At 45.8% G+C, this 19,753-nt stretch overlaps 2 protein-coding genes across 7 annotated transcripts in view; one reads left to right on the top strand and one right to left on the bottom strand.

Moving 5' to 3' along the window:
• Nucleotides 1-8,140, top strand: part of SPINK5 (serine peptidase inhibitor Kazal type 5) — a 54,059-nt gene extending 45,919 nt beyond the window's left edge. Inside the window, exons 12-16 of the mRNA XM_084839275.1 lie at nucleotides 1,262-1,325; nucleotides 3,416-3,537; nucleotides 5,134-5,182; nucleotides 5,441-5,492; nucleotides 7,831-8,140. Coding sequence (XP_084695401.1) covers nucleotides 1,262-1,325; nucleotides 3,416-3,537; nucleotides 5,134-5,182; nucleotides 5,441-5,446 — 241 coding nt within the window. The 3' untranslated portion in view covers nucleotides 5,447-5,492; nucleotides 7,831-8,140. The remainder of the gene's footprint in view (nucleotides 1-1,261; nucleotides 1,326-3,415; nucleotides 3,538-5,133; nucleotides 5,183-5,440; nucleotides 5,493-7,830) is intronic.
• The window catches only part of LOC146354595 (uncharacterized), a 106,572-nt gene extending 93,981 nt beyond the window's left edge, over nucleotides 1-12,591 (bottom strand). For 4 of the 6 annotated variants that reach the window (XR_014788445.1, XR_014788444.1, XM_084839296.1 and 1 more), the window contains exon 1: nucleotides 12,462-12,591. Coding sequence is in view for 2 of the 6 variants with exons in the window: in XM_084839296.1 (XP_084695422.1) it covers nucleotides 12,462-12,555 (94 nt within the window). In the remaining 4 variants the exon portion in view is untranslated. Of the gene's footprint in view, nucleotides 1-3,295; nucleotides 5,470-6,259; nucleotides 6,331-12,461 lie in introns of those variants that run through there. The other 2 variants (XR_014788447.1, XR_014788446.1) reach the window with 2 other exon arrangements.
• Between the last annotated feature and the right edge of the window lie 7,162 nt (nucleotides 12,592-19,753).

Genomic DNA, 19,753 nt, shown 5'->3' with positions numbered 1-19,753 from the left:
TTTCTTCTTCTTCTCCTTTGTCAGCATTGACAAACAGGTTTGTTTTTGTTTTGTTTTGCTTTTGCTCTAACGTATACAGAATGTAGAAGCAGTTGTGAAGCACGGGTAGCGGTGGGGTGAGGGGAGAAGAGCAATGTTAGTTGTGTCCCTCACACCTGAGGTAATACACATGGGTGCCTAAATAGGGGGCCCTGTCAGACCATTAAGTCCAGGTGTCAGGGTTGGATCTGAGCCCATAGAGTTCCAAAGTAGCTTTGATTCTGAGGAGGAGATAGAGTCTGTGGGAGAGGAACCCTCTCAGGTTTCAGAGGTGCAGCTGGAGAGGGACCCCCCCCCCACTCACATTCCTGGGAGTGATACTGACCTGGCATGGAAAGCGAGGGACAACTTGAGCTTTTAGGTGCCAGGCGCAGGCACAAGCGAGAAGTTGCGGGAGCCGAGCTGAGGCACTCAGCCTGTTTGGCTCGATGTCAGCAGCTGCGTGTCGAGGCCCCACGGGAAAGGGGGAGAATTTCCCCTCCTACTCCTTAAGTTCAGAGAGTTACCACGCTTTTCTCCAGACGGAGACAAACTGACGTCCTAACCCTTAGAAACCACTGGTAGGCTGTAACTTTGTATTTCCTCTGAGTCTCAGGCAATTAGCATCTGTAAACCTCATTAGGTTGAATGGAAATAAAGCTTTGGAAAGCAGCCCTTTTGTCTGACTGGATTCTGGCTATTGGAGGGCTCAGAAGACAACAGGGGCATTCCTGACACCAGGGTCAAATATTACCTGCGTGCACCGCTGTCCTCCACCCTCAGCATGAATATTTAGATGGGGCTCACAGGATCAAATTGAACCACAGTGGCTTCAGTAAGCCACCATGATTTATGGGTGCCCACAGGCACCTGTCCCATAATCCAGTCCCCCTTCATAGGTTGTTGTGTCATGCAAACCCAGTGTGCATCTGGGGGGTGTTGTTAGTATGGTTAACAAACCATCACAACCCTAAAACACTGCCCGCAACCCACACTGGCTCATTTAAGCAACTGTGGATTTAGGGCACTCTTTGTTAACCATTCTAACAACAGCCCAACGTTGCCAAGTGTCTTATTTAAGCCACCGTCGTTCAATTTGATCAAGCAACCCAGCCTTTGTGTCTTCTGTTGTCTTAGGTCTGTTCGGTACATGCTACACTATAACTTGACCATAGGCTTTCCTCACTTTAGTAAGCAATGTGATAGTAAGAAGCCAATTGAACCCTTCTTTTGCTCTTTACAGGAAAGCTGATGATATCCTTGCACTAAAGCATGAAGGTGAATGTCCTGAAGTGGTTCATGGAATGGTGAGACTGTCTTTCACTCACAGTGCCAGGGATTCAAACAACATGATGATCTTAGGCATGTTTACTTGGAGTCCAGAAGTAAGTCCTCATTGATAGGGATGGCACAGGCACCCGATCCTGCCCGGGAATCTGGTGGAAATCCCCCCTGCCCGCGCCCCCAAGCCCCGCTCGCTGAGCTCCTGCCAACGCTCGCCCCCTGCCCATGCTCAGCAAGCAGCCCGCACTCGCCCCAGTGGCCTCGTCAAAAAATAAAATGGCAATTGTAAAAATGCACATATTTGAGTATGCACGAAAATGCGCATTTATGCGAATGTGCATATTTGTGTGCATGTGAAAATGTGCATTTTTGCAAAAATGAGCATTTTGATGCATACACAAATATGTGCATTTTCCTGTCACCATTTTATTTTTCAAAAAATGACCGTGGAGCTCGCCAAGGCCGCCAGTGTGAGTGTGGGCTGCTCACTGAGCACAGGAGGGGCTCGAGTGTGATCTGGGGACAGGTGAGCGGGAGCAGGGGCTGGGCAGGCGTCCGGAGAACCCAGACGGGAGTGGGTTCACACATCTCTACTCACTGAGTTCAGTGGGATTTACTCCCAAGAAGTGTGCAATAGGCTTGCAACTTTAGGTACTTGTTTTAGTCACCAAAATGTTACTTTTCATTGCCCTTATTAATATAGCATCCCAGAATTAGTTGCAGGGCTGGATACAAGATAAGGATCTTGGAGGAGCCGTGACCGAAACTAATATAAAGCTGCTCCTAGAAGACCTACAGAATTGACAAGAGAACTCAAAGAGATCTACCTGATGACCTTGGTGTTTCTGTAAATGACCTTTTGCAACGACTCCCTGGCATTCAAAATGGTAGCATTCGGGGACTCTAAGCCAGGGGTAGGCAACTTGTGGCCCTTCAGATGTTTTGGCCTACAACCCGCATCTTCCTTCACCATGATATAGGGCTAGGGCTGATGGGAGTTGTAGTCTAAAACATCTGGAGACCCACCAGTTGCCTACCCCTGCTCTAATCCATTACTGTGTTCATTCTTCCTCCACTGATGCATGCAGCATAGGTCCAGATAGCATATAGGGGACATGGGAGAACTGAAAGTGGAGAGCAGACAGAGAATGAGTGGCCCTAGACTTAGGATGTAGTTGACTGTAGCATAAATTACATCTAGTAGAATGTATTGAATCTGTTGCAGTAGCAACAGCAGCATTCATTGATTGATTGATTGATTGATTGATTGATTGATTGCTATAACATCTTCAAAGTGTCATCCAGATAAAGTTTCTCAGCATTGGGAACTGTCGAATAAGGACAAAAGAAGAGCACCGCTGCATCAGGCCAAAGGGCCATCTAGTCCAATATCCAGTTTCCAATGAGGTGGCCAGCCAGTTGCCTCTAGAAAGTGCACATGAAATCTGCCCTTCATTGCTTCAGTGCTGTGAATAGGATGAGGCTATGGTTAGGATTAACATTAAGTGATCTGTTGGCTCAAATGGAACTACTCTAGCGTTGCAGATGTATCAAAGATTGCTCATAACTGTGTTTTCCGGGCAAAACTATATGCTACATTAATTGCACAGCATGTATGTGATCCTAACTTTTTGTTTTACTTCAGATTTAGTGGAAACGTGTAGGTCCCTCATCCAGAATGATGCATGTATAGGTTGTCAGGGTTAAATCTTCCCACACAACCACTTTTCTCTCACCCAGCCATGGGATTTAAAGGGGAAAAAAAACCCTTCATTGGCTCAGAAAACACAAAACACCTCTACTGGTGCCAGTGAATGCCTTTCTCTTTCTTTAGCCCCTGTATGGAGGGAGGGGCAAATTTAGGGGGCAAAGCAGCTGGGTGGGAAGGTCTAACCCCCTCTTTCCGCATATGGTGGTCCCATTACAGATCAGGGGCACTGCATGCTTACACTAAACTAAAACAAAATGTTACAAGCCTCACACACTGCACATTGAACGTAATACGTAGGTCTCAGAGCATATGTTTAATGTGTCAGGAAGGCACGGTGCAGTCAGGTACAGTAGTTTTCTTTCAATGGTGTCCATCCTGATAGTGCTACTGCTGTTTCATTAGGTTAACTGCAGCAAGTATCCCCAAACCAGAGGAAGGGTTCTTTGCGAGAGGAGCACTCAGGAGGTTTGTGGCACAGATGGTGAGACACACCGCAATGAATGTCTGCTGTGTGACAAAATCCTGTGAGTATACCGCCATACATAGATATTTCTTTTTATAGCCAGCCAGCCTTTTCCATAACAACATGTGGATGACCTACAATTCTTCATTAATTAAACTGAAACAGATATTCATGGGGATCCTCATACACCAAAGTGCTGCACCTAGAGATGGACGAATCTGTCAGTTTCACTTTCTCCCACATTCAGATTTTTTAAACCTCAAGTTCTTTCCATCCCAAATATGAAGAAACTTGCCAATTTTGGTGAATTCTTATTCAAACCAATCTGAGACAAACTTCTCACCTGCCTGCACTGGCCAAATTCAGTAGGTGCACCTATTCCCACCATGGAAAGGACCATGATGTACTTCCCTGCCAAGTAGCTATTAAAGACGGGGAGCCTGTCACAAAAAAAACAGTGGCAACCCAAATACAGCACTAGTGTGGCTGAATACACAGGGATTCGAACACAGATTTGAAAGACCAAGGGTGCAATCCTAAGAAATCCACCCTGGGTACTCATAAGCCTCCGAACTCAGAGGCTTACAAATTTCCAAGACACAGTGGGAGGCATGTTACTCCTCCTGCTCTGCATTTAAGCTGGACAGGCATTTTCACCCATCTAGCAGAGGCTTCAGAGAGAGGAGGGGAAGAAGGCTGAGGCAGCCATTGGATTATTGCATGGCTGCCACGCTGGTCCCCCCCCCCTCAGAAAAGCCCCATTCCCCAGTCTCCACGCTCCGTTTTCCGAGTGCAGAGAAGTGCCCAGCATGGTTCTCTGCGCTGGCTATGAGGGGGAGGGGGGTCAGAGCCCTGTTTCCAACCTTGGAGCCAGGAAACCAAAGGATCCTGTGCCCCTGAGACGCTGTCTGGTGGGCATAGGATTGATCTTTAAACCACTCAGAGCCCTCTGCCTAGATGGATGAATCTATCAGTTTCAGTTTGTCTCGTATGTGATTTTTAAAAAAAATCTCAAGTTCTTTTTGTCCCAAATATGAAGACATATACACATTTCTTATAAAGAAGGAACAGAAATGAATGTCTCACCCATCCCTAGCTGTGCCTTGCTCAAGAAAGGAGGCTAAGCCAGCAGAGGAGCATCCCCTGGCCACTTAACCAACTTCTGCACCATTCCGGCTCCCATTTTATTTTGGCAGAATTGTGTGGTTTCGGTTTGTAATAAACTCAAAGTGGGTAAATGACATCCGAATGGTTTGCATTTTAAAGCTGAAGGAATATGTGTGACAGTTGTTAAGGAAACATGGTTTGTAAAAGACAAATTGTCTACACAATGCTTACGGGAGCTCAAGAACCATCAGCAACAGATCCAACAGACATGCTTAGGCTGAGTTAAAAAGAAAAGAAATCTTTATGAATCTTGACAGCGGATTTGAAGTTATCCTCAGGAGAATTCAGCATTTAATCTGAAGAATGTTATTTGAATTTAGGCTGCAATCCTATACCCGTTTACTTGAGATTAAGTCCAATGGAACTCGACGGGAGTTACTTCTGAGTAGACATTTAAAGGATTGCACTGTGCAGCAAAGTTATTTCCAGCATGAAGTTATTAGGACTGTATGTGAGTTCTTGCTCATTTTTGTTCTCCTTCTTTTCTCAGGAAAACTAAATCTGAGATCAGCATAAAGAATATTGGACCGTGTCCTAAGGTTTGTCCTACTCTTATTATATAGATTGCCTCTGGAGATCAGGTTTACAATAATTAACAACTCATCATCTTGCCATTGACTGTAAACATCAAAGACATGGGGTGGTCAGTTTGTGTTCTGCCCCTTCCACGTGTTCCCGGTGTCCTCTTATGCCTAACGCTGCTTATGACAGACGGACGCCCAGCTGAAGTCATTCTGGCACAACTGGACCTTCAGATGGGTCACAACACCTCTCTCCCACTATGCTTCTCTTCTCAGGTGTGAAGGAGTTCAGGTTGCCAGAAAGTCTGAAGAAGAAAGAGTGACAGAGGTAAAGAGAGAAAGAATGAAAAGAAGACGAAGTAATTTGGCTATAATGGAGAAGATGTGGGCTCTCACAACACTTGAATGCTGCAGAAAAAATGAACAGCTGTTGATGGTGCTGTGCAGTCTAAGGGTGGAACTACATGTTAACTCGGCAGATCAGTGCACGTGCATGTTACCAACGAAAAGCTGCTGAGCTAATGGGAGGGTAAAGCGAAGGCCAGGATGCCCTTGCAGGGGTGCACTGGTAGTCCAAATGGAGAGCTTAACCCTGGCTAACTCTGGGGTAATGTATTGGCAGTGGGTGCAGTCCTATAGGCTTGAAGCCCAAGGAGTGGAAGTCTCTAATATCCATGGTCTCTGCCTATCCTGTGCCCTGCTGAGCAATTTGCCAGCATGTTAGGAAGAATGATTGAGCATGGAGAGAGAGAGAGAGAGAGAGAGAGAGAGAGAGAGAGATCTCCTCTCCATTGTCCTGTGAAGTAATTGTCTATGTGCCAGAGATGGGTGCTGAAAAGCGATTAGCTCCAGTGGATCCATGGCTTCTCCTGTCCCCAACCACTGGCCTGCCCCCATCCCCCCTCCCTTCCAGGGGCCAGAGGTCCAGCCTTGGAGAGGGAGCTGCCACAGACATTTCTGCAGCAGCTGGAAGGGGCTTAGTGGGAGATCCACAGGGGAGATTTGCTGCATACTATGGCCCCTGAGATGCTCTCTAGAACCAAAGAATTTCTCTCTAAGAGCACGAACCAGACATTTCCCTGGTCCAAATCTCACCTCTGCCATGAATTGACTAGGTGGTCTTAGGCAAGCTGCTCCTTCTCAGCCTAAGTCCTCCTGTCTCTCATCTGCATCAGAGGGGTAATAATACTGAATTACCTTAAAGGGTCATGGTAAGGATTGCAACTAGACAATGCATTTGTAGCAGTGTGAACATTTGAAAGCATTACACAAACGTCAAATATTATCGATCTCTTTCATACCTGCTGATTTGCTCCGGAAAAGTCTTCCTACCATTAATTTTTCTCCCAACTTACTTTTGATTTCAGAATCCATTTGTGGGAGGGTGGTGGCAGTGGCAGAGATCAATTAAAAACTGCCTATTTACAGGGGTCCCCCCACCTGCCTGTTTTCTCCTGCAAATGCTGTCCATTTATTAGTGTCAAAGGAAATAAGGGTTTGGACAACCATATTGACCTTATAATGTCTAGTTCACATGGGAACTATGTGAACCCTTAACATGGGACAAGGAATTTCACTTTGACCTTTCATTATACCTAGTGCAATCTGCAATCACCGGTCCCTTTATTAAGTCCCAGTGAAACATCATATGCTGTTCTAATCCAGGCCCTAAGCCATAGATCCAAGTGGCTCTTTGCAAATATACAAGGATGTAGGAACTTTCAGACCCACTTAAGTGTGGCAGTTCCTAGGGATGTATGAGAATTTTATTTTTGCTTGCAAAACATGTGAGCATGCCCTGTTCAAAGCTCTGAGCGTGCGCATGGGCACAAACACACATCCACAGAAAATATTTGCGAATTGTCAAACATGTGCTCATGTTCGTCTCATTCCTGGTTCCCAGTTTGATTTGTGCAAACTTCCTAATTTACACAAATTTCTTCAGTAGACTAAATCAGCTTTGCTTGTCTATGGAGGAAATTTGTGCAAGTTTCCTGTTTGCACAAAGCCAGCAGCAACTGTAATCCCAAATGAGAATTGGGAATGAGATGAGCGGCAAGACGACATTCCAAGAATCCTAGTGATCTCGAACATTGCTTGTTTGCCCATCCTTACCAGCTCCATGCTACTCCCAGTGAAGATTCCAGTCCATGGAGATGGTATCAGAAATTCCTATATCCCGACTGATGATTGAAAATTGACCACCTTTCAGATATCAAACTCCTCAGAGCTTTTTCTTTAACCCAATAGGTTGACAAGGAATACGATACATTTTGGTTGCAAACAACTCTTTTCATAGTCGGTAAAAGAATTTGGGAACATGACATTTAACAAAAATTCTAAGAACAACTGAAAAACAGAATATATAGTTTGTAAAAAAAATCTGCTGGAAAAAGAAAAGCTGTATTCTAACAATAGCATCAAAAGAGATTCAAGGTGTTCCAATAGGCATTGTTCCTCATATTGAAATAATGAGACCTTTGCAAGCCACTCTGCTCCATTAGCAAGAAATAAATAGCGAATATTTAAGTGGTATCACTATTATTTCGGCAAATGTTTAAATAAACACAAATGCATAATAACCTTCATCAGGTTCATCAAAGTTTCTTTAAAAAGCTTTTGATCTCTTCATACCACTGAGCCTAAATTCCTTCTGCTTTCTCCAGAGCAAGTGAAGGAAGAATTGACATTTGGAACCAGGGAAGCTGCTGAATCCTTTAGTGCTGCAAAGCCTGCCTTCATCCTACATTTAAGGAGCTACTTCATGTCTGTAATATATGGGCAACCACCGTTCACCGGCCTGTGTGGAGAAGGGAGACAGTCCTTGCTGATCCAGTGAAATAATCAGATTTACTCATCCAGTCCCTTCCTTCTTGATTTCCATTCTTACTATTTCCACAAACTCTCCAGAAATCTTTTCACCTCCATCAGTCTCACTGTCTTTCTCCAGTAAAATAAACTAAGAGGATCCCTATCAGTTGTTCCTTTTGTCCATGCTTAAGGATAGATTTAATCATCTGAAAGCTTCAGTTTTTTTGTTCTCTAATTTTTCAGTGGGAATAACTAAGGATCTTCCAATGGACTGATTGATTTCAATAGATGGATTTCTTGACCATGATTTAATTAAAATATTAGTGTCGATAATGAGGGTTTACTTAACAGAGGCACAGATCCCATAAGAGCACCATTCAGTACACAAGAATCGTAAAAGATGAAAGCTTTACCTGGTGAATATATCTAATTGTCAAATACCAAGTAGGAATTACTACAGCACAAAGGTGTAGGCTACTGTAATTCCTCCTGCCTCACCTTGCAGTCCAATTCTCCATTTATTTATTTAGTTATTCTTAAACTCAAAAAGTGTGTTTATTGTAGTTCTGCTAGTTCAAACAATAATCCTGCCCCTCCTGCCCCCATACAAGAGCAATACAATCCCTATTGCAATACAATCAATCAGTAAGACACCCTTTCTCTAAATCACTTAGGATGCAATCCTATGGGTTGCACTCCCAACAGAGGGCTCTGAGTGTGGAGCCCTCCGCCTATCCTATGCTCTGCCAGCAAGAGCCAGGCAGGGCGAGAGGAGGACTGGGGCTATTTCACCTCCATTCCTCCATTTAAAAATGTAAAAGCAGCTACATGGGCCTCTGAGCTCATCTAGCTGACTTACATTTCAGTGGTTTGGGAGGGGGCTGGAAAGGCCATAGGATATTGCGCGACCTCCCCACCTACCAGCACACCCCTTTTCTCCTTGTGTGGCTTTTCGTATGATGTTGCAGCTGCTTTCTGCAGAAGCTGGGAGTGGGGGAGAGGTTGGGAAGATCCACCATCAGATGCCATTCTCCACACTTGTGGCTCTGTCTATGGGCACAGAAGACATGGTCTACAGTATCTTGTGGAGCCTCCGACACTGGGGCTGTTCACACAGCATGCTAACATACACTCAGTGGTTGAGTGTGGGTTGTTTTGAGCCATGGGTCATGTGACGAACCATGAGTTAGTTTGTTGTCTGAATGCAGCACATTTCCGCAGGGTGGGTTATCATGTTGTCTGAAGGCAGCCAGGGTGGCTTGTTAACCATGCCATGTGGCTTGTTAACTACCCTGAACAACTGAACAAGAAACCATGGGTTCTCAAGGTGGCCTGCTTGAACAAAATAAGCCACATTGTATGGTTAACAAGCTACCTGGCTGTATTCAGAAAACTCGCCAAACCACAATTCAACAAACAACCCAAGGTTCAAAAGAACCCACACTCAACCACTGAGTGTGGGTTAGCATGTTGTGTGGTCCGTTTCACTGTCTAGGAGCCATAGGATTTCTTTCTTAAATAAGGTATGTATATTTACACACACACACACACATTATATGTTTCTTATGTAATCCAAAGTTACCAATAAACAGTTTTCTTTGAATATTTATAAATGTTATAAATAACTAAAGCAGGTTACTGGGAAAAAAACTGAATATTTGTGTATATATTGCTTTACTTCTACAAAAATTAAAGTTTATATGGTTAAGTGGGCACAAAGAAGGAATATTATTATGGAAATTTGGGGAAACCAGTCAAGTAAGAAATGTAATTTTTCATGTCAGAAACAAATTGCGTATTTTTTATTAAGGCTATGAAGGGACCCCCTGATCCAACTCAGAGACCACTTTGCAGCTTCTGAGGTGGGCTCAATCCAGCTCAGGCAGATTCGGGGGGGCCCCAACCCGCCTTAGCCCCAAACCCAAAGCGGGTTCCCCCCCAATGCCCCCATGCAACCCTCCAGCTCCTTACCTGGGCTGCCGCCACCGCCGCCTTCTCCATTACGCCACCTTCTCCGTCGCGCTGCCTTCACCACCATCACCTTCACCACCATCACCTTCACCGCCACCACTGCCTGCTGCTGCTGTCTTCACTGCCGTCTTCGCTGCCACCTCCACCACTGCCTCCACTGCCTCCTGAGGCCTGGACGCATAGCAACTCTTCTTCCAGGGAGCCACCATTTTAAAAATGGTGACTCCCTGCAAGAAGAGTCACCATGTACCCAGGCCTCAGGAGGCAGTGCAGTGGCAGAGGCAGCAGGGGCGGTGGTGGTGCAGCGGCAGAGGCGGCGGCGGCGGTGCAGCGGCAGCAAAGAGAAGGCTGCTCAGGTAAGGACCTGGAGGCACCTGGGGGGCTGGGCTAGGGGCCGAAGTGCACCGAACCCCGACCTGCTCCAGGCCCCTTCATGCCCCCTCCACTTCACCTTGGAAGGGGCACAAAGTGGCCCGAAGCAGCCCGCTTTGACTCGAGGTTCGGGCCTTGGGCCGAAGCGGTGCACAGGCCTAATTTGTGGGAATGTCCTATATATATATATATATATATATATATATATACATACACAAGAGAGAGGGAGAGAGAGCAAGATTAATAAAAATACAGAGAAAATATAAGGTTACAAAAGCTCACTACATCTTTTGTTTCATCTTCTTAATTTCATGGACAGATTTGCCAGTCAACAACATAAAGGATTAATAACTTATATGTTGACTGCAGCAAGAACTATGTCTTCAAAACAGTGGCGAGGACGAATAACACCTTCAAGGGATGAGTGGATAGATAAAATATGGGATTTTGCTATTATGGCAAAATTAACGTATTATCTCAGAACAACAGGAAAAATGCAACAAGGGAACAAGTTTGCAAAAAAATAGACATGCTTATTTACCTATTCCAATGTTTCATATTTTAAAAGTAATCTATTGATCTTAGATAATAGGTGTTCTTTATGCCTCATTATTAGTCACTGCAGCTCTGTTTTAAAGGCCTTCATGGTACCTTGAATGTAATGTACTTACTACTCATACATTCTGCACTAGATGGGTTGAGAAACTGTGATGTGACTGTGAGCCATGAGATTTAGCTGTGCTGCCCTTTAGCTTACATCTGGGCCTATTTGCCCCTGCAATGGGCTTTCAGAATTTAGAGGTGCCGAGGTAATGATAAGCCAGATCCAGGTTTGCTTACAGGGAGACTTTATTGAGTACTTACAGCGCACAGGCGTATCCAGTGGTTGGATCAGACAGCTTCTCTGAACCCAGAGCCAAGGAGTGAAATGGGTTTTATACCATACATGTTAGCAGTGAGGCAGCATGACAGCAGAAAGCATTAATTAGTGTTCATCTGCAACTGTCCCAGCATAGACTAACAGTGCTTGTTCAGAGGGAAAACAATCAGAACTTTCCCAGCACAGACACCTGTAAACATAGCCTCACTTCTCAGGCGCTATGGGTATCAATAAGAAGGCATTGGCCAGGTCTAACACAGCATGCACAGTACCAACATTCTTTGCCAAATCTTCCACCAATGTCACCATGTCAGGGACGGTGGCATGTAAGGGCGGGGGCATGCTGATTTAGGAGCCTGAAATCCATGGTAAATCGAATAGACCCATCAGGTTTAACCAGGGGCCAAATAGGGCTGTTGAAGGCGGAAGTGGCGGGGCGTATGACACCTGATTGCAACAACTCCTGCACCATTTCATCTATTTCTTTCAGCCCTCTGGGAAGTCGATATTGCTTCACATGAACAGGCTCTGCTGGAGCCAGTACCACCACAGCTTGCCACTTGGCAGAACTGCACAGCACTGGCTTCACATTGCGGACATAGGGAGCCTTGCCAAACTGGAAAGTGCCGAGATCTGTATCCACAGTATGTCCCTGCAGCAATTCAATGCCTATAATGTACTTAGGCTCTGAAGTTATCACTACCCACGCCTTGCAAGGTGGGCCACTTCCTATTCCTAGGTTGACTTGCGTCCAAACTCCTTGCACAGTCTTGCCTCCATTAATCCATCTGTGAAAATGGTCTGACTCCTATGCCACTGTGGGTCCCCATGAATCAGAGTCACTTCTGCTCCTAACAAAGCCATCACATGCTGAGTATTTTTCTCATTCCAGTAAATCTGTAAGGGCACATGAGGCCATCAGTCCCCCACCCCCATGACTTTTCACACTTCTGCACTAGTGGGGAACCAGCCTTCCCGTCATTGGGGGCTTGGGGGTGTCCACTTTGGCAAGTCTGACAGATCAGGGCAGATGACAGCTGAGCGCTTCCCCTTCTGGTCTTGCCTGCTGCCTGCTGCCTCAGGAGGGGCACTGGGGGTCAAGGGTCCTGACTCCGGGGGGGACTGCTTGGTCTTGGGCAGCTGCTTCCACTTTTCCAGGAAAATGGCATTAGGCTGCCATCTATTTCATCTTTTGGCACCCCTGCCCTGATGAGATCTCTCCACATCTGCTTCCGGGAAACTTTCAGGGCCCCAAGGTCTTACCTTCCTTCTCGCCAACTGCCCGGAGTCGCCTTCCATGGTCTTTCAGGTCCTTCTGTTCAATCGGGGTGTCCAGCTGGTCCCGCTGGCTGAGCATGACACCTACATCCCAGACAGACCGCCCGACGGCAGCTCCTAGCATTCCGAGGAGCACGCCCTTGTACGGGGGGCGGGAGGCATTTCAGAGCAATTTCATCCACATGCCAGCAGTGAAGAATGCCTGGCCTGGTCTGGTAAAAGCATTCCCGTAGCAGGCAGCAAACATTCCTAACTCTCACAGCTGTGTTTGTGCTTCACTCAAAGTTCGCCAGGGCATCGTGGCGGCATCAACTTCAATGGAGTCTGGCCATGCTTGGCACATAGCATTTATGACCCAGTCTATCAGATTGTGTATGCCTTGCACTGTGGGAGCCATTTGGAGGATCTGCCGTAAGGCTGGCTGGGGGGTGACCACACTGAGCTTTACCACTTCCTCCCCCATGAGCTGCACAGCATCTCGCCCTGTATCCCAGATCTGGACTAATCAGCATAGGATGGATTCTCTTCTCTTCTGCAGACATTGCTGCTGCAGGGCAATTAATTCTTGGCTGGTATAGTCTTTTATAGTTTGCGATGTATCTAGCAGGGGAGCATTTTGCCCTGGGACTGTCCTCTGGTGCACTTTATGCTCTAAGAGGGGTCTAGCCTGTGCCCTGGGTGCTGAAGCCTCACTTTGCCTCTATGGCTCGTCTTCAGCCCTGGGTCCTCATCTTCAGTATCCACTTCCCAGGGATCCCATTTCTCTAGGTCCCAGTCAGGTGAAGTGATGATTCCACGCACTCTAGCATGCTTTGGGTATGTCTTCCAAGTTCAGTGTATCAGCCTAACTGCTCACTCTTCAGCTTTATGCTCCCACACTTCATTGGAGGCCAGGCTGTCTTGCAACATTTCTCTAGTTAATAGCCTCCGATCTTGTTCTTTCCCCAGCTCTTCCTTGAGCTTTCCTGCTTTCTCTTTCCACTCTAACTCCTTCTGCCCGACGACAGCGCTCAATGTTGTCAGCAAAAGCCATGCAAGAGTTCCTGCACTCTGCTTCTCTTTAGCTAACCACTTTCCCAGCTGCAGAGATTCCAACGCAGTTACCAGAGCCACTGGTGTGCGATCCTCCTCTACCTCTGGCCATGCAACCAGTCCACACAGGACCACCAAGCGCTTTGTGACCAGACCCCATATCCCCTCCAGCAGCCAGCCCCAGAGTTGGTTTTGCATGCCAACAACTGCATCCTCCTTCCCTTTGAATCTGAACATATCAGTTCTCTTGGCACCCTGCTCACTGCATCAAATGTTTGCCCCTGCAGTGGGCTTTCAGAATTTAGAGGTGCTGAGATAATGATAAGCCAGATTCAGGTTTGCTTACAAGGAGACTTTATTGAGTACTTACAGCACACAGGCGTACCCAATGGTTGGATCAGACAGCTTCTCTGAACCCAGAGCCAAGGAGTGAAATGGGTTTTATACCATACATGTTAGCAGTGAGGCAGCATGACAGCAGAAAGAGTTAGAGTTCATCTGCAATTGTCCCAGCATAGCCTAACAGTGCTTATTCAGAGGGAAAACAATCAGAACTTTCCCAGCAGAGACACCTGTAAACATAGCCTCGCTTCTCGGGCACTTCCTAGGCCCTGATAGGTTAAACAGTTCAGAGCTTGTTAGCAAGGAATGTGCTGCTGAGGTGGCAATATCGACCTTTGACTCATCTCACAAGCTCATTTGGCCCCCTAGCAAGGAAATTGCACTTAATAAAGAACCAAAGCAAAGAGCATTATGGACCTCTAAGTCTCTCTAAAACTACTGGTTACTCAGGTTACAGGCCCGAGGCCTTACAGGGCCTCAAAGCAAATATTCCTTTAGATTTACACAGTGATATTGATAGACAACTTTCTAAGACATCTTGGCAGAAGGCTGTAGCTTAATCCTTTTCAACTCTGACTGGGAGTCTGTAAATACTCCCTCTTGCGACAAGTCTGTTGTATCTATTTTGACAGGGGTTCACCACTCTCCAAGTCCTCTATATTTCTCTGCTGACTTCTATAGCATTTATGAATGTGGCTGCTGTTTTATGGCAAATGTATTGACAGTGAAGACAATAACTGACAACGTTGTCTACCAAATTTAGCCATTCAGGAAGGGGATGCTAGAACTGAGGAGCTAGGATGATGCAGGGTGGCCTTGTATCCTCTTTTACAGAGGACAGCCCTCTATTTGAAGGGTTGACAGAGGACTGTTCTCTATTTGAACACATCCTATATTTGAAAGGCTGTCCAGTCCAAACCTGGCTTGAATATAAAAAACCCATCCGAACTGTTGCCCATCAACTGTTAGCACCTGAAGAGCAGACCTGAAGAGGCAGGCACACAGGTCACAATCGTCCTATGGCGAGATGTACTGTATTTCTATTTAAAGTATCATAATTACTTATAAATTTGCCCTGTTACATATAAATCGGCATATTCCAATTTTATGCAAATCATTCACCTCTGTTTTGGCAATTCGTAAGTGTCTTACCATTCTGTCTCTTCTAAAAGTCTTGCTTCTTCACCTGTGAAATCAGTTTTGGTCTGTAGTGCAGAACTGATAACGCAACTACATTAAAGCCCTGCTCAGGCATTATGCTCCAGCAAAGGAGATCGTTACCTTGTCGTAGTGCTGGAGCTTGAGCACCTCAGTGACGTCATGAGCTAAACCGTGAAGGGACACCCAAGACGGGAAGGTCATGGCAGAGAGGTCAGACTAAATATGATCCCTGGGAAGGAAATGGCAACCCACTCCAGTATTCTTGCCATGAAAACTAAATGGATCAGTACAACCAGAGATATGTCGGTATACCATCGGAAGATGGGACTCCCAGGTCGGAAGATGGTCAAAATGCTACTGGGGAGGAACAGAGGATAAGTTAAACTAGCCCCAGATGTGATGACGCAGCTAGCTCAAAGCCAAAAGGACGGCTAGCAGCCGATGGTGCTGGTGGTGAACGACGAATCCGATGTTCTAAAGATCAACACACCATAGGAACCTGGAATGTAAGATCTATGAGCCAGGGCAAATTGGATGTGGTTATTGGGGAGATGTCAAGATTAATTGGATCAGTACAACCAGAGATATGTCGGTATACCATCGGAAGATGGGACTCCCAGGTCGGAAGATGGTCAAAATGCTACTGGGGAGGAACAGAGGATAAGTTCAACTAGCCCCAGATGTGATGATGCAGCTAGCTCAAAGCTGAAAGGACGGCTAGCAGCCGATGGTGCTGGTGGTGAACGACGAATCGGATGTTCTAAAGATCAACACACCATAGGAACCTGGAATGTAAGATCTATGAACCAGGGCAAATTGGATGTGGTTATTGGGGAGATGTCAAGATGTCAAGGGGCCGCGGTGGCTTAGTGGTTAAGACGCTGAACTGCAGAATGGAAGGTTGGCAGGTCAGCAGTTGGAGACCCGAGTGCTGCGTGACAGAGTGAGCTCCCGTCTTCAGTCCCAGCTTCTGCCAACCTAGCAGTTTGAAAGCAAGAAATTGTGAGTAGATAAATAGGTACCGCCTCGGTGGGAAAGGTAACAGCGTTCCGTTCACCTCGGTGTTCAGTCATGCCGGCCACATGACCACGGAAGCATCTTCGGACAGCGCTGGCTCTTCGGCTTAGAAACGGGGATGAGCACCGCACCCTAGAGTCGGACATGACTGGTTGGGGACACCTTTACATTTTTTTACAAGATTAAATGTAGACATTTTGGGTGTCAGTGAACTGAAATGGACTGGAATGGGCCACTTCACATCAAATGACCATCAGATCTATTACTGTGGACAAGAGGACCACAGAAGAAATGGAGTAGCCTTCATAATTAATAATAAAGTGGCTAAAGCAGTGCTTGCATACAATCCAAAAAATGACAAAATGATCTCAATTCGAATTCAGGGTAAGCCATTTAACATCACAGTGATCCAAATATACTCCCCAACCACAGATGCTGAAGAAGCAGAAGTAGATCACTTCTATGAGGATCTGCAGCACCTAATGGATAGTACGCCAAAAAAAGACGTTATTTTCATTGCAGGAGACTGGAATGCTAAGGTGGGTAGTCAAACGACACCTGGAATTACAGGCAAGCATGGTCTGGGAGAACAAAATGAAGCAGGACATAGGCTGATAGAATTTTGCCAAGACAACTCACTGTGCATAACAAACACTCTCTTCCAACAACCTAAGAGATGGCTTTATACATGCACTTCACCAGACGGTCGACACCGAAATCAGATTGACTACATCCTTTGTAGCCAAAGGTGGCGGACATCTATGCAGTTGGTAAAAACAAGACCTGGAGCTGATTGTAGTTCAGATCACGAACTTCTTATTGCACAATTTAGAATCAGACTAAAGAGAATAGGGAGGACCCACAGATCAGTTAGATATGAGCTCACTAATATTCCTCATGAATATGCAGTGGAGGTGAAGAATAGATTTAAGGGACTAGATTTAGTAGATAGTCCCGGAAGAACTATGGACAGAAGTTCTCAACATTGTTCAGGAGGTGGCAACAAAAAAAACATCCCAAAGAAAAAGAAAACCAAGAAGGCAAGATGGCTGTCTGCTGAGACACTGGAAGCAGCCCAAGAAAGAAGGAAAGCAAAATGCGCGGAAGCGGAAGAAGATAATAGAATAGGAAGGACAAGAGACCTCTTCCAGAAAATTAGAAACATCGGAGGTAAATTCCAGGCAAAAATGGGTATGATCAAAAACAAAGATGGCAAGGACCGAACAGAAGCAAAAGAGCTCAAGAAAAGGTGGCAAGAATATATGGAAGATCTGTATAGAAAGGATAATAATATCAGGGATAGATTTGATGGTGTGGTCAGTGAGCTAGAGCCAGACATCCTGAAGAGTGAGGTTGAATGGGCCTTAAGAAGCATTGCGAAGAACAAGGCAGCAGGAGATGACGGTATCCCAGCTGAACTGTTTAAAATCTTGCAAGATGATGATGCTGTCAAGGTGATGCATGCCATATACCAGCAAATTTGGAAAACACAAGAATGGCCAACAGATTGGAAAAAATCAACTTATATCCCCATACCAAAAAAGGGAAGCACCAAAAAATGTTCAAACCATCGAACAGTGGCACTTATTTCACATGCCAGTAAGGTCATGCTCAAGATCTTGCAAGGTAAACTTCAGCAATTCGTGGAACGAGAACTGCCAGATGTATAAGCTGGGTTTAGAAAAGGCAGAGAGACCAAATTGCCAATATCCGCTGGATAATGGAGAAAGCCAGGGAGTTTCAGAAAAACATCTATTTCTGTTTTATTGACTATTCTAAAGCCTTTGACTGTGTGGATCATAACAAATTGTGGCAAGTTCTTGGTGGTATGGGGATACCATGACCTCTTGTCTGCCTCCTGAGGAATCTGTATAACGACCAAGTAGCAACGGTAAGAACAGACCACGGAACAACAGACTGGTTTAAGATTGGGAAAGGAGTACAGCAGGGTTGTAAACTCTCACCCTACCTATTCCACCTGTATGCAGAACACATCATGCGACGTGCTGGGCTTGATGAAGCCAAGGCTGGAGTTAAAATTGCTGGAAGAAACATTAACAATCTCAGATATGCAGATGATACCACTTTGATGGCTGAAAGCGAGGAGGAGCTGAGGTGAAAGAGGAAAGTGCAAAAGCTGGGTTGCAGTTCAACCTCAAAAAAACCAAGATTATGGCAACCAGCTTGATTGATAACTGGCAAATAGAGGGAGAAAACGTGGAGGCAGTGACAGACTTTGTCTTTCTAGGCGCAAAGATTACTGCAGACGCTGACTGCAGCCAGGAAATCAGAAGACGTTTACTTCTTGGGAGGACAGCAATGACAAATCTTGATAAAATAGTGAAGAGCAGAGACATCACACTGACAACAAAGGTCCGCATAGTTCAAGCAATGGTATTCCCCATAGTAACCTATGGCTGTGAGAGATGGACCATAAGGAAGACTGAGCGAAGGGAGATAGATGCTTTTGAACTGTGGTGCTGGAGGAAAATTCTGAGAGTGCCTTGGACTGCAAGAAGATCAAACCAGTCCATACTCCAGGAAATCAAGCCAGACTGCTCACTTGAGGGAATGATATTCAAGGCAAAACTGAAGTACTTTGGCCACATCATGAGAAGACAGGATACCCTGGAGAAGATGCTGATGCTAGGGAAAGTGGAAGGCAAAAGGAAGAGGGGCTGACCAAGGGCAAGATGGATGGATGATATTCTGGAGGTGACGGACTCGACCTTGGGGGAGCTGGGGGTGGCGACGGCCGACAGGAAGCTCTGGCGTGGGCTGGTCCATGAAGTCACGAAGAGTCGGAAGCGACTGACCGAATAAACAACAACAGGCATTATGTATGCTACCTACCCCAGTATGTGAGCAAGGCCACACGAAGTAGCCCCCCCCCCAATATCCCTGCATACAGTGTGACCGCCTGCGGAGAGGGGCCTTCACGCATATAGGCTCACCCCCTCACAGCTGTACACACAAAGGCTCCCTCTCTGTAGACAGCTGTGTTCTACATGCAAATGCCAGGGGGAGGGTCTACTCAGTTCAGTCCTACTCCTCACTCACATGTTGTGGGAAGTAGTATACATAATACCCCAAAGGGCTTAACAGAGAGCACAACCCATAGGACTGTAAATGTTTAGACAGTCCTTCATTTCCCAGCATGCCCAGCCAGCATGGCTGGCTAGAGGGATGCTGGGAGTTGTAGGACAATTTTGTGTCCTAAGATCCATAGGATTGTACACTGAGAAACCCCTCCTCTTGCTTTTGTATCATTACACAGCCTTCTATTGATCTCTCTCCTTTATCTCTATAGCTTTTAGGGATTCAGGCTCCATATCAGTTGAATATGTATTTATTTGGTTCAGTAATCTGACTTCCGTCTGCATCGGTATCTTTTAATACAAAGCCAAGGAGTTTGGGGTTTTAGCCCTTTGGTCACTCTCAAATGAGCTTTGAGATCAAGTGCTTTGACTATATCCTAATGCACAACAGATCCATCCTTTCTCTCAATTATGTCAACACGAAGCAATATGGCAGGTCCTCACAGTAAGCAAAATAATGGCTTTACCTTTGAAACCTCATGTCATTTGGATTTCAGTTGATCCAAGAGAGATCGAACGTGTCTGCATCAACAACTTTAAGGAGAGAGTTGTTTCACCTCCCAGACCACAACTATATGGTTCTGAGAAAAGCAAATAAAACACTGCTTTTTCCTGTCCAGACCCGAC

The sequence above is a fragment of the Heloderma suspectum genome, chromosome 2 (assembly GCF_057233095.1).
Source record: "Heloderma suspectum isolate Gila_16-S chromosome 2, 16-S_ref, whole genome shotgun sequence".
In the NCBI taxonomy this organism is placed as follows: domain Eukaryota; kingdom Metazoa; phylum Chordata; class Lepidosauria; order Squamata; family Helodermatidae; genus Heloderma; species Heloderma suspectum.
This window is presented reverse-complemented; position numbering and strand designations above follow the sequence as displayed.